Below are 17,253 nucleotides of genomic sequence, written 5' to 3'. Positions count from 1 at the left end.
GCTAATTCAGTTGATGTAATTCACCTCTCTTTGGGGTGTGTTGTACAAAACAGTTGCTGAGGTTGCTCAGTCGGGGCATCCTGAACAATGTATAATACGTTCCTCCTCAAAATTCAACAATACATTAGTGAACAAATGCAGTAATTATTATTTGAAAAACTAAATATCATTCCCCAGGTTTTGGCTGGATACATATTTAATCATAACTTGATTATAGGGATATTTTTAGAGTGTCTCACATCTAGTAGATCATTTTAAAAAGCTTGCCACAATGAATTGTAGTATGCTTCTAAAGACTAATTAAATTCAAAGATTGAACTTTAAATGTGAACCTTACAATTCATAAGTCAATGGAAGTTTGACAATTTTTCTTTTCTTATTCCTAGGTACAATAAATCACATACTTTACTCGTTGAACAAGGTTTACAAAAAGATAAACTTGCAGAAATTGTGAGGGAATCTGATGTTATGCTGAAGTAAGATACTTTGAGTGTTTGAAGTGTTTCCATGGATTCTACACTATTGCCATTATGCTTACTGCTCGTATATCAGGAAACCATTTTTGCTGAAAAATTTAGATATATTTTCAGAAGAAATTTTATATGTAATATTCACATCCCCCCATTTGTCTTTTGCATCTAAAAATATATCTTTATGATATCATTTTAATGTATTAGAATGAACACTTTGAGATATTTGAAACTACAAATATTCTACTGTATCAGACAACTTTTGACATGGCATCTTATGTTGTTGTCATTCCTGCAAACTTTCCTCCTCACAAATATACGTACAGGTGAGGTTTTCAAAAGTACCACGGGGGCACCTGACTTCATGCCCTTGAAAACCTCCCTGATTAAAATCCGTACATTTGTATGTCTAATACTAACAAAGATAGCAACAAGACAATTTAGGAATGTCTATATATTTTTGAAATAACAATGTAATATTATTTTGCCTCTAAGAACAGAGACAAGTTTAATAACTAGCATCCTTGCCCCAAATGTCCTTAATATTACTGAGGCTGCAGTGTTTTTTATATTTTCTGTACTTTTCTACCAGAATTTCCAAAGAGATCTTTGAGAGAGCTGGCTGTAAGTTTGGAATGTGTTTAAAAAAAATCAGCCTTAGGATGCAAGAATTTAATTTGGACTTATTTATTCTTACCTAGGGTACTGGATAGTTTTCTTCACAATTTTTTATTGTTACATCAGATAAGAGAGAACATTTTTTAACCACAAAGATTAAGATTCAGAAATTGCCTTAGATTAAAGAAATTGCTTTGAAGGGAAATGCATGTACACCATCTCTGCATGTTTATAAACTGGCGTTTCAGCTGCATGAATCTGCATGATCTAGCTAAAATTCCACTAAACCCTTTCAGAATGTGAGCATAAACTGCAACATAGTATACTTGGATGTAGAAGCAGGTGCATATAGAATATAAGCAGGAAGATGGTATATGGCATTAGTTGAACCATTACTGGAATACTGTGTCCAGTTCTGGTGTCACTTTTAAAATGATACTGACAAATTGGAAAGGGTTCAGAAAATAGTTACAAGAATGATTCAAAGTCTGGAAAGCTTGTCTTACAGGGAGAGCCTAATGAAGTTCAACTTATTTATCTTAACAAAGCAAAGATTAAGAGGTGACTTAATTGTGGTCTAGAAGTACGTATGCAGAGAGAAAATTTCTGATAGTTAGAGAGCTCTTTCATCTAGCAGTCAAAAGCATAACAAGATCAGTGGCAGGAAGATGAAACCAATTCAGACTAAAAAAAAAATCACTGTATTCCAAGTGTGGGTAATTAATCATTGGAACTATTTATGTAGGGATGTGGTAGATTCTCCAGCATTTGTAATCTTTAAATCAAGATTTGATGTGTACCTAAAAGATCTATTCTTGCTTAATCAGAAGTTAGGGCTTGACGCAGGAATTATGTAGTGAAATTCTATGACGTGTTATGTAAGAGGTCAAACTAGATTATCATAATGGTCCCTTCTGGCCTTAAAAAAAACTATGAAAATATAAATATAGTGAAATGCCTATGGAAAATTCCCGTTTTCCTCATGAAGTTTGGACAGTCTTGAAAATTTACCTTTTATGTTTTGGGGATTTTTTTTCGCTGTGTTTTTAGCTTGTATTTACATCCCGTTCTGCAGGGAAGGATATGAGAACTTCTTTGATAAGCTCAATGAACATAATATTCCTGTGTTCATATTTTCTGCTGGGATTGGAGACATTCTAGAGGAAGTCATCCATCAGGCTGGCATCTACCATTCAAATGTCAAAGTAGTCTCCAACTTCATGGATTTTGATGAGAATGTAAGTATGAAATGCTTCATTTCTGGAGTTGAAAGGGGCAGGTAGAGGGATAAAGTATGCTGTGTTATATGGGTAATGCATAACACCACACTCTAAGTGAACATGTTAATGCAGCCAGTTGCCCTGCCATTTGAAAAAAGAGCTCTGTGTAGTCCGTTGTTTTCCTAGACACAGAGCAAATAGAAACTAACATCACTGAGCCCTGGTCTACACTTACCTGGAGATTCAGTGGCAGTCGACGGGAGTTGCGCAAACTACGCAGAGTAGCTTGCGTAACTCCCGTCGACTGCTATGCTTCCCTTCTGCGCGCTGTCTTCACTGCACTGCGCCGCACCAACGGGAATTGTGTTCCCGTCAACGCAGCGCTATGCTACTGCAGGGGGTGGTTTTACAACTTCCTGATCGACTGAGCAGGTCTACATTGACGGCTCAATCTATCCAGAAAGATCGATCTGGCGGCGGCGGCGACTTTGCCGCCATCAGCATAGACATACCCTAAGTTGATCGATAGCTCCCTTGTGTTCCTGGGGCAGCACAACAGTGTACTACCCTTTTGCTCCTGGCAGATCACCGATTTGCAATTTAGCTCCTTAGCAATGCTTCTGCTCTCTGATAGTCATGAGTCTTGCATAAAACCTAAGAGGATTAAAAGAATAAATACTTGCCCAAAATCAAACATCTAAAGATGAAATATACAAATGTCACTCTTGAATTTAGTCTGCTTGCATAATATTAGAAATAACTTCAGCATTTGTTTAATAGGGTGTGTTAAAGGGATTTAAAGGAGAATTGATTCACGTTTACAACAAACATGATAGTGCCTTGAAGAACACAGAGTACTTCAAACAGTTAAAAGACAACAGCAACATCATACTGCTTGGAGATTCACAGGGAGACTTAACTATGGCAGATGGAGTAGCAAATGTTGAACACATTCTTAAGATTGGCTATCTAAATGATAAAGTAAGTAGTTTTATATATTGGTAAGTTTGGGTAGGACATTTCCTTCTAATCATACATACTGTGGATTAGCAAAATAAAGGCATTCTGTAAAGCATTAAGTATCTATTAAAGCTACCTCTTTAGTATCTACAGTTCAAATATATTCCAGAGTTGACACTAAAGGGGTTTCCTTACCTCACATCCATGACTTGTTAAAGCACAAGCTTCACTTTCCCCCATGCTTTAGTATTATGTTTACTGGAACTCCTCCTGGAGCAGCTGTCTTGCTGAGATATGAAATTCAGGGGCTGGTGAAAGGTTATAAAGGAATCAATCACCTTTTATAGGTGGTAATTCTTTCTTTTTCTTGAAATCCTGTCCCTTTTTTTCTTCAGTCCTGCATGTGTGTTTGTGTTAAGTTGCAATATTAAAGGCAGGAAATTTTCTTCTCCATTGTATAAGACCCAAGACTTTGACTGCAAAACTAAAAGGCACTTCTAAAGTGAAGATGATTCCAAGTTGAAGTGTATACCACATTCCTGGAGTGTAAAATACTGCAGTATTTCCTTTTTATCCACTAATGACACAATACAAGTCCATTCCCAAGTTTCACAGCCTTTGCCTTTCATGGAGCTGAGATAAGTTTCAGCCTCGTTTGTTACTCATTGATAGCATCATTATGCATGAAGTCTTGAGTACAGCCTGCCATAAATGTATACTGGGGAAAGAAAAAAGAAAAAAAAAAGCCATATACACTTGAGTGCTTATTATATGTACCCCTAAATAAGTCGTTTGAATTTTAACTTGCTTTTAGTTTCACTTCCATAAACATGGAACTCAAACACTTAGTAGCTAGCAGTGGATATTATTTCACCTTGATAATGGGGGGAAAAAAGACGATGCTAATTTTATAATGGCAGCTGACTTCTCTGCATTAAAACCTGTTAAGTGGGTGTTCTCCCTCCCACCCTCATTTTATTCATGTTGATAACTAGGTAGAAGAACTTCTGGAAAAATACATGGACTCTTATGATATTGTTTTGGTGAAAGATGAATCTTTGGATGTGGCCAACTCCATCCTACAGAAAATCCTGTAAACTGCATCCTCAAGTCACTCCATTTCTCCCAATGGGACAACTGGACAGAAGAGCACGCTTGTGCTATCTTAAAGATGTGTTTATTATTAATTATTATTTCTGAACTATTGTAATTCTTAATTTAAAATATTTGATCATCATTTTGGTATATAAAAGTAATATATGGCATCCAGTGTCAACTGGAAGCTTCTTTACTGCTCTTATGCCACCCCTCACTGTCACACAACTCTGCTCTGTTTTAATAGATAAGTACATATAATTCCAAATTTTTGGATGTGATTAACTTTACTGCTTAGAGGACAGCACAATTTATGTTCTTTTAATCATGCATATGAGAGGGGTGTTTTAGAAAATGTAGTTATTTTGTAAAATTTGAGATGTAAACTTTCTGTGAATAGCTAATGTGCATGGGTCTGTGTTGCCTTTTGTACAGTCCTGAGTTCTCTCACACAAGAGACAGCTATATTTAAGAATCATAGATGCACTTGTTAACTTACACTGTGAAACATTAACATTTCATATTGTTTTTCCCGATGAAAATGATGCAACATAAAGATGTGATGGTTCAAACAAATGGGTTACTTACTGTATATGGACTCTATCACTTTACACAATACTTTATACCAGATTACTGATTTTAAAAAATGGCTAAAGTTTACTCTTAACTAAATAGCACTGCCTTATCAGTAACAGTCGGAAGTTAAGTGTTAAAAGGGATAGTCCCCTGTAAAGTTACTTGACTGGCTTTGGGTGGTTTGTGCAACTTTAAAGAACTACCACCAAAACACAATCTCCCACAAAAGGCTGTAAAATACAGTTAACCAAAAGAGCAAACTGCTTTCCTTATCTTTTAACATTTATTTACCCTTCAGCTGTTCAGTGGGAGAATTATACAGATTGCCTGCTTTTCTGATGTAATCAATATCACACTTGATTTCTCAGTACTGTGATAATATTTTTACAAACTACCTTAATTTCAGCCCACTGTCAGGACTTCATTCTTTATGCTGCTTTATATGTAGTAAACAGTATCCCATATTATAACCATGATTCTAAATACCTCTAAAGCAACAAATAGCGTACACACATACTTTGTTGTTTTTATCCTATTGGTCATCCTCTGGTGAACATAAGTTTTGGTTTAGTTAGTGCCTTTACAGTTCAAACCTCCAGTGTTAAAAATCTGCTTCTTGTGTAATGCTTCCATGCCTGCTTACAGATGGACACTCACATTCCTGAGTTATGTTCAGTGTGCACGCGGGCACTCGCTCTTTAATCAGACTCAACAACAAAAAAACTGGAGAGGGTTGCCTAAAATTGTTTCTCTTGGAATGCTCTATACTAGCCTTCAGACAGCAAAAGGAGGGATGTAGCTAGACCTCAGTTAACAAGTCAGTCTCTCTCCAGAGCGCCCCAGTGAGTCAAGAATACATACCCCAAGCAGCCATGCTCTGCCACCCAAGAGATCCCAGTTGTTCACTTCTATGCTGGCATCAATGACCTCAGAAAGGTACTCCTTCCCACACCACTCCAGAGTCAAGCTGAGATGTTGGTTACCCTCTGCTGTGCCTGTGAAATCCAGACAACCTAGCTCTGACTCAACAGTCAAAGGGTAGCCCATGGCCAGACATAAGTCCTTCTGGTGCATTAGTACTACCTGTTAAGCATGTGCCTCTGGTACCCATTAAACTTGTGGCCTGCCCTTTCTCTGGCACTGACCTTCATACCATCCCTATTGGCAGAGAGCATACACAGTATAGAGTGATTGCTGTGGGCCCAGTAGTGCAACTACCTTTGCTGGGTAAGCGGTCAGTTAGGGACCTCAGTACTAACTCATTTCCCTACTAGAGTGGACATTAGAGCATCCCAGCATGCCTGAAAGAGTAGACCCATCACTGGCGAAGGTGTACTCCTTTTCATCCTCCCTGTTGATGTGTAGTAGGGACTTGTCTCCCCTCCATGGGAGTCACATTGGGAATCATGAAGGATTGTTCTCTCAATAGGAAACAGCATGGATCTCTCAGACCAGGCCACGTATTGTCTTCCATTGTGTCCACCAGTCTAGTATGCATATGTCTATCCACTTTAACCCTATTGGGCATTCTGGGGTATGCAATACCATATCTGCAAGCCAGTAGCTGCTGCCCCCTTCCAAGGCTAAATCCCCTTCTCCCTAAAGGCAATATAGATCTTTCCAGGCAGGTCAACTAAAGCAGCCTCAGATACCAGAGAGACCAAGATCAGACAGACAAGAAAGAACAACTAATCTAAGCTGCAGTTTCCTTATCTTCTCCTGATGAGGCAGTGAACCCCTCACCATCTTTTCCAGCCAACTAATGGAAGGGGTTCCAAGATCTTATTAAATGTAGGGCAGAGACTTCACCTACATTTGGGGGAGGTACAAGAGACCACAAACCAGTGGACATTCTGCACCCTACCAAGCGTGGTAGGCTCGCCAAGCCAATAAAAATCACAATTACTGTAGGGTAAGCAACTGTTCTTTCCTGTGGTTCTTTCCTGCTAAATTGGGGGGTTCAAAATGCTTCCATAAGGAGGGATGCATGTTAATGAAAAATTGATCACTTAACATCACTGTGGCAATCCCAAATCTTGCTTACAGGGAAAATTAAGTCTCAGGAAGTACTTACGTCTTTTTAGATGTCTCTTTTTGGAAAAAACTAATTATCTATTTTTGCTCAAAATTCCATCTTCCTTTTCCAATTTATTCTGTTGTCTAGAAACAATAACCAGCATTGTATGACCAGCCAACTGTCCACAGATTCAAACACTTCATTTTAAAAAGAATTGTGCCTATAATTTAAACAGCAGTTTAAAACATTAGTTTAATTCTTATAACTTAAGATAACTGCATGGTTTTTTTTTTTCAAGTTTCAGGGGCAGAGTTCATTCATGCTCTGAATTCCTAAATTAAATTTCCATGCAGAGCCAATACCCCTTCGCTCCACCTCCCTCCCCCTTTGGCAGTACATTTAAAATACAGATGCTGATTCAGCTTGAATAGAAAGTAGCATGGACATTCAAATACAAGGTGTTTTGGTTTTTTTTTAGCTAACTGAGGGGAAGAAATAAGAGTAGTTATACTGTAAGTGAATTTGCTTGCTTAGGTTTTAACTCTACTCACTGTTTCAGTTCTCTTCTGTAAACACAACCAGGCTCAAATAGCTGAGACCATCTATCAAGTTTCCTCTCAAACAGGTGTGGCAGGCCACTCTAATGGTCCCATGCTACTGAGGATACACACAAGTCAGAAAGGAAGGGTGAATTAAACTCAGTGAGACATTGCCCATCGGGCTGGCCATGAATGCAAAACAAAATTGTTTCCCATTCAGGTGATTTTTTTTTAAAAGGAAACCTAAATTGACATTTTTTTCCAACAAGATCGGAGTTTGACAATAGTTTGTGCTGCAAATTTTTATTTCAGGATGAATTCTTTTTAAATATTTACGGTGTTACTGGGCATACATCAGAAAAAATCTGTCAAAATGTGATGTAAAATCATCTTCACCATAGCTTCCTTTATTGTATACAGTAGATACCAGCATCATACAAGTGTACTTCTTCGTATATTAAGCATATGGTGGCCAGAGAGACAGTAGGTGAGGGGCTTAGACCTCCATTTACTATGGTTAAAAGGACAGGGATTTGTTATTTTGATGGAACTATTACAGAAACTGGATTTCTATATACCCTTATCTAGTACTGCTCCCTGCTTGGCATCTAGATTAGCAGGTCAGTTTTACTAGTCTGATTTAACTGGTATTTGCCAGACCACCTGCAGGGGAAACGCATGGAATGATTCTTAAAGGTTACTTACCAACAACTTCAGCTGTGTTCGCTGTACATTCAGACTACTCTCCTGCCTTTCCATCTTCCTCAGGGTACTAGCACTAAGTGACTGGTTGAGTTGTTCAATGTCCAAAATCATCTCCAAATTTTTAGTGCCCCAAGAAGAAGTGCTCATGCAACTCCAATATGCCCTGATTCCCTGAAGGTTGCTGTGTACCAAAGGCCCGTAATTCCACCTTTGTGATATATGCAAAAGCAGTATATCTGAACTACAGTTACTAGTGAGCAATCTTTGTATTTTGGAACAAAATCGAGGAGGAAACTTTATGCAGCATGAGGAAGTAAAATCTCCATGAGAACACTGCTTTTGTGAGATGTTAATGTTTCTGAAGAGCCATGTATAACACATGAAATTCCAACTGCAATCCACTAATACCTAGGATTGTCACCCAGGCATTAAAGGGCTAAAATTGGTTCATATCTAATTTATCTACAATGTAGTCCGTTAGGATTGCCTTGTAGTAGCACTTTAACTAGGGTTAACTGATAGAACTACAAGGCAAAACCTCAGACATAAAGGTAGTCTGGCTTTCATGAGGCATGGGGACAATGCACTATTCTTTTACATGAATGAGGGCAGTTGTGTGCGTAACCTGCCCTTATTTAAGTTAGAGGAACTGTGTTTATTCTTCAGCACAAAAAAACTTCAAAGCACATTCTGAACAGCCATAGCTAATGGTGATAGTATGATCAATTTAAGAAGCTCCAGACTTCCCCAAGACCCTTAATTATACGAAGTACAAAACAGAAATATTTTGTTATAGCTGATCAGTTGGGGTTATTCTACTTAACTGCTCTCAGCTTCCAGTGGTGTTTTCTCATAAGGGTTTTAGTTCCAATAATGAAAATGTATATAGATTCAGGATAGCAATCTTGCATATGGTGTGTGCATAAGGTATTTTTTCTGATCAAGATATATTAAGCCTTCCACCCCGCAATGGGGAAAAAAAAAAAAAAAAAGAGTAGAATTTGTATTAATATTTTATATAACAAAAGATCAATTATCAAACCCAACAAAAGTTCATGGCATTTCCTGTCAAGAAAAAAACCAAAATATTTTCATTTTATTAAAAATAGCAATTTTTCAAAAGAGTGTGCTGAAGAGTGTAAAACCAACACCATTCAGGTACAAAACAAGGAAAGCAGACATCTCACTTCAAAGCATATAACGGAAACATACACTTCCCTTTGTACTTTTCGATGACTACGAATGTATTTCTGCACTCTTTGTGTGTTGAAGGAAGTTCATGTAATTTTCCAGAAAATATATTTAATCCAATTTTATATCTTATTTGGTCTGTTTCATTAAAACAACTTGCTACCTTTACAGATCAATTGGGTGACTGTACCAGCTTTAGCATACAGTAGACAGGATATGAGATTTAGTATTCATACCTTAGACAGTGCTTTAACAATTCTCTAAGTGAAATGTTCTAGTTAAATATGATGTAGGAATGTAGCAAACCTATGTTACATATACAGTAAAACCCATCATTACACATGTTGGCACAATTTAAAAGATTCATCTTATTCACAGCTTGCCAGAATTTTACAATAGCTTGTCTAATAATTTACTTGTTTGTAATCTGCAAATCAGATCCTACTGGAAATTGAGGGGCTTGTTCAGTTGCTGAAGAGTATACATGCTTTCTAAAGGGGATACTACAAATAGCTCTCTAATCTGTTAAGGCAGCAATTTTGTTATTTTGAAGGTATGCTAGTGGGGCATGTTTTTCTGTTTTTATTTACATACCTGTAGAAGAATTTTAAATACAAAAGTTTTTTAAGTTCTTTAAAAAGCAATTGTATGTTTTCTACTTTTCATCCAACCAAGTGAAGTTCATCATTCAATAATAAATTGTGATTCTTAGCATAAAAATTAACCATGAGATTCACACAACCCTGTCTGGCAGTACACTCAATCACTTTATAAATCCCTTACTGTTTTATTTAAATGTAACTACCCATTCCAGCTGAAAACCTTCTCTCCTATAATAATCGACTCAATATACACCACCATGCACACAGGAAGAGTTGTATACAAATATCTTCCCCAAATACCATCTCTTCAAACACACACAAACTTCAAACATCTTCCACTACACACACAGTGACAGTAGGTCAGCTCACTGTTCTTCCTTTTTTGTTTTACAGTTCATCATGCCCCTCTGTGGTCTCTTGGTCTTTCAGTTTGAATTCTTCAGCTGTAATCTTGCCATCTCCATTTCGGTCCTGATTTGTGAACATATTTTTAACAATCTTTGAAGAGTCAAAGCCAGGAGCTAGTTTTCCTTTCCCAGAATCGACCTGGGCTTGAATGTATTCTGAAAACTAGGAAGAAAAAAAAGTTCACAATAGAATAGTCGTTAAAACAACAGACTAAATGGATATTTTAAAAAAGACCAAAACTTAGTGCCTTACAACAGTAACTACCAGGTTGCTAACCACTGCAGAAGTGGGAGAAAATATGTCATTACCTTAAGATCTTACACTCTAAAGCGGACAGATCAGACGTACAATCTTGCTACAATGAAGTCAACAGAAGTTTGGTCATTGACTTCAATGAGGCCAGGATTTCCCACACAATACAGACTGAAGATAGGTTATCGGAGAAAGACCTTGCATAAGAAGAGTTTTGGGAAGGGTAATGAATGAAAAGAGAAAAAGTTATTTTGTACACAAGCATAGGAAATTCCAAGTGTAAAAGCTGACAGGAAAGCAAGTGCAAAGGTAACATTTCAATACATTTTTCTCAAGCAGTTTATTAATCCATTTATCTTTATCTACTTCTTCAATGACTTTTTTTTTTTTTTAAATATATACCTAGAGCTATAAAAAGGTCACTGAAAATGATATTAGCTTAGATTTAGCCACGGTCTGGGATGTTGTACAGTTACTGATGCATAACAAAAGAGTTCTCTCACATATGCAATTCCTCGCACTGGTATGTTCCAAGTCTCTGATTTTCATAATCACTAAATAGTTACTTATTCCCATAACAATATAGTATGTGAGTCCACGTGCGCTGATTGACTAACATCCAACAGAATGCAGAGATTTGTATAATCTCAGCAACTATATGGGGAATAAGAAAGTTTGATAGTTAGCTCCTGTTCTCAGCAAAAGGGGTTGCTTACCAACAGTACCTCCAAATACATCACCTCTGTAGAGGCACATTACAGGAAACTTGTGCCTAACCATATAGACACAGGATCAGTTTTGTGCAGTAGTTTGCATCTGATAAGTGTACACACAATTCCCTCACTCCCAAACCTTTCACAGACCGATGGTATAAATACCCCACCAGACCTCCAAAAGCCCTATTTATAGAGGAGAGGGGCAACGTGGCTCTCTAAAGACAATACAGTCAGAGAGCAAGAGTTACTAGGGAAAAGTAACTTTTTCATGAATCCAACTGCAGACCCCAAATGACTAAATTGCAGTGACTCTAACGAGGAGGGGCTGAAAATTTAACAAATGCTGTCTTCCCAGAACTGCCATTTCCTTTTAATGCAAAATCAAGAGAAAAATGATTCATGAAAGCGTGAACCAAGCTCCATTAGGGCACAGTGATGATATATGCCATTGAAACTACCACTACACAGCCAACAGAGCCCTCAGACTGCTGATTACAGGAACGGTAGCTAGCTAGCATAACATGAATGACTGCATAGGGTTTATCCATAATGGAAAATAATATTGTGTTAGAACAACTATTAACTAATACAATGGTGAGCTTCAGTATAGTACGGTCATATTTAGTATATCAAATGGTTATGGTTAACCTTGGGGTGAGATCTTGTTTAATTTGTTAAACTAACGTGTATTAAGACAATCTAATAGGCCAGTGCAGGCATTTGAACTAAGTAGGTGACCCTTAGATTTTTGTCCAAAGGCTGCAAGAAGTAGAGCCCTGTAAATCCGCAGGCATCCGCTTTATATCCGCTGCTTCCCCACCTTTGAGATCCAGGAGCGGGGCCTGGCCACCAATCAGCTGTTCTACTGGGCTCCCCTCCCAGCTGCCAATGAATCAGCTGTTCCGCAGGGCTCCCCTGCACACTGATCAGCTGTTGGGCAACTGCCAAATGGGCTTGGTGGCCCCACAGCTGCAAGTTCATATAGGTGCAGATGACTACACTACACATGGTGGTCGGCAGTAAGATGATTGGATCGGATACGGATCCACATTAGTGTATCTGCGCAGGGCTCTACCAAGAAGTCTTGGCTCTTGACATGGCTATTTGCTCTTTTGACATCCATATGCTGTAACCTCACCTCCCCAGAAAGGATTAAGGAAAAACACAGGCACTAACAGACTGATCAAGATGAAAGTCCAGTACAATAGCACAATTATGATTATAAATTTGGAGGCCTCAGAACCACTTTTTCTATGCAGACTCTGGTAGAAATTGGATTGGCTATCAGGGCATGCAACAACTCTGAGACCCTCCTAATCCTTTTTAAGTAAATTTTGCAGTTGCCAGGATAACTCCGTCAACTCAAGACAAGACAAGAAAATCTCAGATAACTGGAACCAGACAAAAAACTGGGTCAAGGGGTCTCCCTTGAGCAAATCTTTTAAACCAGTTCCATGACACAACTTTTTCAAGTAGGAGGCTTTCAGGACTCCCAACGGGTTCTCCTCAGATAAGTACAAGATTTCCTGCCCTAGAATTCTAGTAGCCATGCTGTCAGTTTAAGGGATTGGGAACCAGAGCATCCGGGCCTATGCTGCCACAACTAAGATCACTCAAAAGCTGAAGTGACTACAAAACTTTTCTTAAACCAGCTAAGCTTCCACCAATTTTAAGCAAGAATTATGAGCCTTTTTAAAACAAAAATGACCACATTGTTTCAGAACTATTTGCAAGTAATTATGTCAGCTAACAAGCCACAGAAAGGAAAAGGATCATTGGTACTGCAACTGCTCTGAAAGGGTGAAGGAGAGTAAATGAGGGGTGACTAGAAAAGGCATGTACTTAACCTCTCTGTCTATTGCATGCTGTCTCACAGAAACTAAACACCCACTTAGCTGCCAGTTCTGCTGACAAACGGTTCTCTGGCTAGGCATTGGACTCTTACAGGGGGCTCGGTGAAAACAATATAACAGAGAACTTTCAAGCTGTTTGATGACAAAAGAGATGCCACCACACATTCCCCTCAACCAGGCCCTGGTTCAAATTCTCATTGGACCAGGCCACTAAAGCATAAAGTTTTTTCTCATGCAACTGTTGGGTGTCTGTCATGGGATTTGGAATGCAATCCGGATCAGTAAAGGGTTGTGTCACCACTTGCCCTGCAACTCTGGGTGTCTTAAATGCTTTGCTGTTGTAGCTCCCAGCCTGGGATGCTTACTGCCAGCCTACAAGCTTCCAGGTCATACCCTGACTGGCTGTGTACTGTTCGGCAGCTATGCCACAGCAACCTGTCTACAGCTGAAACAGCCCCTTTTGCTTCCACCAGCCTTGGTTACCACCAATAAGGTGAGCCCAACACACACCCCAGCCCTTTCCTGGACAATTCAGAGAAAGAATAGCTTCATTTGTTCTTCTAAAGGCACAAAAGCACACCAGTTTATTAAGCTAACAGGCGTAAATACACCCTTTCATTAAAACACAGCACTGAGTTAGTTTATAGTAAAAATAACACAAACGTATTAACAATAGGATATAGGTTAAGTGATGCCAAGTAAAAGGAATAAAGTTAGAAAGGGTGATAAGCAAATAAAATTGAAAACACACATCTAAAAGTCTAAAACTTATCCTAGCTAGGACCAGGCTTTTTCTCAAGATGATTTCTCACCTATCTTCCATTGCCAGAAATTTCAATCCCCCTCCTTTCCTCCGCCTTGGTTGAAGGACCCATTTTTCTCATCTCCCAACCATCTATCCCAAATCGCACCGCCTCTCCCTGGGCGTGCAAATTACATTCCCTCAATGTCCACCACATACTGGCCTTCTATCTCCAATGTACCTGTGCTTTCTGAGCAGAGCATCAACTTTTCCTCGCCATTGTGAAGCATTGCTGAGGCCACGCTCTTTCATCATAATGCCTCTCCAAATGGATCTCTCGTTGCATCACGGAATGCTTCTCCGTTTCCCATATCTCTCCACTGCCTGGCATCACTGCCTACTCTACATGAGCGCAAGCCGCTACTTCCTCCCTCTAGCAGATGTCCCATGCCAGGACATTTGTAGGGTGGCCACGTGATCCTCCAGCCACACTTTTACCACTCTCTACACCATCGCACTGGCAGCAGCTGCAGATGCAGCAATTGGATGCACAGTCTACACACTTTCACTTCCAGCGAGCCCTCGCTTTCACCTCCACAATGAATACTGCTCACTATGCTACCCACATATGGAATCCACATAGGGACCAGAACTCAAAGAAATGGAGATTACTTACTGTAACTGGAAGTTCTTAGAGATATGTGGTCCTTATGTGGATTCCAATCCCACCCCCAACCCCTCTGCTACAGGCTCTGTAAGTTGGTAAGAGAAAGCTGGAGGGGCATTGACCTGCGCTGTCTCATAAGACCTCGGACGTACAATGTGGCTGACGCACGATACATATGCAGGTTGATGGACACTACTACAAACACTTCCAGCTCCAGCACATGGCATGCATGTGCACTCATGTATGGAATCCAGATAGGGACCACACATCTTGAAGAACCTCCAAGTAACCTCCATTTCAAGTGCGAGGAAGGCAACATGGAGTCTGGTGGTAAAGAAAAAGCCATGTTCTTTCTCCACCACTTGTTAGCTTAATAGCTATGTTTAACTAATATGTAAAAATAGATCTTCACTGTCTTTGCCTGAAGACCGGTCTAGTCAGAGAATCAACTACACATTTGTTTGTCTAAGGCAGACCTGTTTACCAACTTACCCTGACATGCCTGGTTTAAACACACTTTAGTCATAATTCCAACATATATCCACAACTCTTAATACACACCGCATACATACATCACGCAAGAATATTAATGATCACTGAGTTATTAGTTTTCAAATGATGAACCCAAGGCATATTTTGTACAAAGATTATTACATTAATGTGTAGGGTGTGAATGCGAGGGTACTTAGAATCATAGTCTTACAACAGAGAGCAAAGAGAATGGAACTATCACAGTGCTGAAAGATTTTTAAAGAGAGCCAGTAACATGAACTCCACTAAGCTTCAAATAATGAATTAAAAATAGAATCATGCTCCACACCTGCATTTGTGTCCCCCGGACTCTCTTTTTAAAGCAAATTTTCCTTTAAAAACAAAACAAAAAAAAGTCCCTCGCCTGTTACCATCTAAAATACTGATGCAAGCAGGGAAGGGGAAACTAACAGTGCACGAAGTAGCTGTCCAATGCAGAAGTCGTACAGACTAACTAATTCTGACGGACTTTCCTTTGAATCTCAGTTATAATAATTTCAGGTGCTATTTGTAACAACAGCAGCCACAAAACTTCAGCTAGAAGTGGGAGTTTGGACAGTGCCTCTTTACAAACATTTTGACCCAACACCCTTTCTTCTCACATCTTCCCCGAACCTGTCTGTAGATTGAGCTCTGGTACCAACAATCACATCCAAGCTTCTCCCTCCCCATTCAGTTCTGAAACACAATGTACATTACATCTATTCTGTAGACAAGAGTCTTTCAGCCCTGTAAGAGTAAGAGTGGAGCAGCTGCAGGAGATAAGTGGAAAATTAAGAGGAGAGAGAATAGAAAGAAGAAAAAGATGGGAAAGGAATTTATTCTTTTATCTATTTGCCTTTCTGCATTTTGACAGCCCATATTGTTCGTTGTAGGGTTTTTTTAATTTAAAAATATAAATTTAAAATGTCAGCTTCTTGTTAACTTGGTGATATCCAGACCCTGGGCTGGATAAACTCCAGAGCTTAAAAACAAAACCTGACTTACCCATGAGCTTGGTGGTTGTGGAGCTAAGAGAAATCTATGCAAATGGTTTTCCCATAAACTTACCTCTTCCAATAAAACTTCTCCATTATTATCCTTGTCAATTTCTTCAAAGAGATTTGGAGAGACATCCCCATGCCATACAAACATGTAGCCATCAGGTAAACCAGACACTAGTTCCAGCAGTTCAATGTCAAAGACTAATACTGCACTACCAGGAACTTCTCCTTCTGTCACAACAAATGGCACAATTAAGTATTAATTTTCAATTATGTGGCAAAGAACAATTTAGACTTTTTCACAATTAAAACTTATCGGTTACTTAAAGTGCAACTACAAGTGCTTCGCTATGTCTTTTCATTGATTTCAGAGGGCATTGGATCAGGCCATATATAAACAGCAAACTGGGGTTAGACAACCACGGAACATACAATATTTGATCGTATGAGACACATGCAGCACTACATATTTGTTATAAGTGACATATGTAATGCGAGTTTTAATCTTAAAGACCTTGACTCAGGAAAGACACATAAACACATGTTTAAGTTAAGCACCTGAATGGAACTTAAGCACATTCTTAAGTGCCCTTCCTGAATAAGGATGCTTTCCTGAATCGGTACCTAACCTAGTTTCAATCCAGTTATTTTGATAAACACTGTGATGGGGTGGCCTCCGTGCTCCCCTGGGCCGAGCGCTTTTTACTGGGGCAGGACACAAAATGGCCGCCCGGGGCTCCCACCAGCCTCAAGATGGCGGCCGTCTCTCTACGGACCGGCCTTCCCACAGGTCTTCGCAGGCCGAGTATTGTCCTTGGGACCTTGGGGTCTAGGGTTTGGGGGGTAGGGGGTGTCCGAGCCCGCCCTCTCCTTCGGACACCAGCCCAGAGTCCCTGGCTGACAGCAGTGGGTGGCTGCTGCTCTAAGGAAACTTAAGTCTTTTCTCTGGGCTGCTTCCCTACCCGGGACCCCGTCGGGGCTAAGTGGCCCCTCTGCTTTCTTCTGGCTTCTGCCACTCACGGTTCTCCTTCTCCTTCTCCAAAGCTTCTTCTCCAAATTCCAAAACTCCTTCTCCTTCTCCTTCTCCAAACTCCAAAAACTCCTTCTC

General features: G+C 39.4%; 2 protein-coding genes across 5 annotated transcripts in view; one reads left to right on the top strand and one right to left on the bottom strand.

Moving 5' to 3' along the window:
• The window catches only part of NT5C3A (5'-nucleotidase, cytosolic IIIA), a 41,198-nt gene extending 34,401 nt beyond the window's left edge, over nucleotides 1–6,797 (top strand). For 2 of the 4 annotated variants that reach the window (XM_067562489.1, XM_067562488.1), the window contains exons 8-11: nucleotides 387–476; nucleotides 2,164–2,326; nucleotides 3,089–3,289; nucleotides 4,264–6,797. In XM_067562489.1, the coding sequence (XP_067418590.1) occupies nucleotides 387–476; nucleotides 2,164–2,326; nucleotides 3,089–3,289; nucleotides 4,264–4,365 (556 nt within the window). In that variant the 3' untranslated portion in view covers nucleotides 4,366–6,797. The remainder of the gene's footprint in view (nucleotides 1–386; nucleotides 477–2,163; nucleotides 2,327–3,088; nucleotides 3,290–4,263) is intronic. The other 2 variants (XM_067562490.1, XM_067562491.1) reach the window with 2 other exon arrangements.
• A 2,075-nt stretch (nucleotides 6,798–8,872) lies between these two features.
• The window catches only part of FKBP9 (FKBP prolyl isomerase 9), a 31,084-nt gene continuing 22,703 nt past the window's right edge, over nucleotides 8,873–17,253 (bottom strand). Inside the window, exons 9-10 of the mRNA XM_067562487.1 lie at nucleotides 16,213–16,376; nucleotides 8,873–10,563 (exon numbers count right to left, since the gene is read on the bottom strand). Of these exons, the coding sequence (XP_067418588.1) occupies nucleotides 10,381–10,563; nucleotides 16,213–16,376 (347 nt within the window). The 3' untranslated portion in view covers nucleotides 8,873–10,380. The remainder of the gene's footprint in view (nucleotides 10,564–16,212; nucleotides 16,377–17,253) is intronic.

This window comes from Emydura macquarii, unplaced genomic scaffold (genome assembly GCF_026122565.2).
Source record: "Emydura macquarii macquarii isolate MOO-44397 ecotype Brisbane River unplaced genomic scaffold, CSIRO-AGI_Emac_v2 contig_2432, whole genome shotgun sequence".
NCBI lineage: Eukaryota > Metazoa > Chordata > Testudines > Chelidae > Emydura > Emydura macquarii.
The sequence above is the reverse complement of the archived record's forward strand: the minus strand, read 5'-3'. Positions and strand labels throughout refer to the sequence as shown.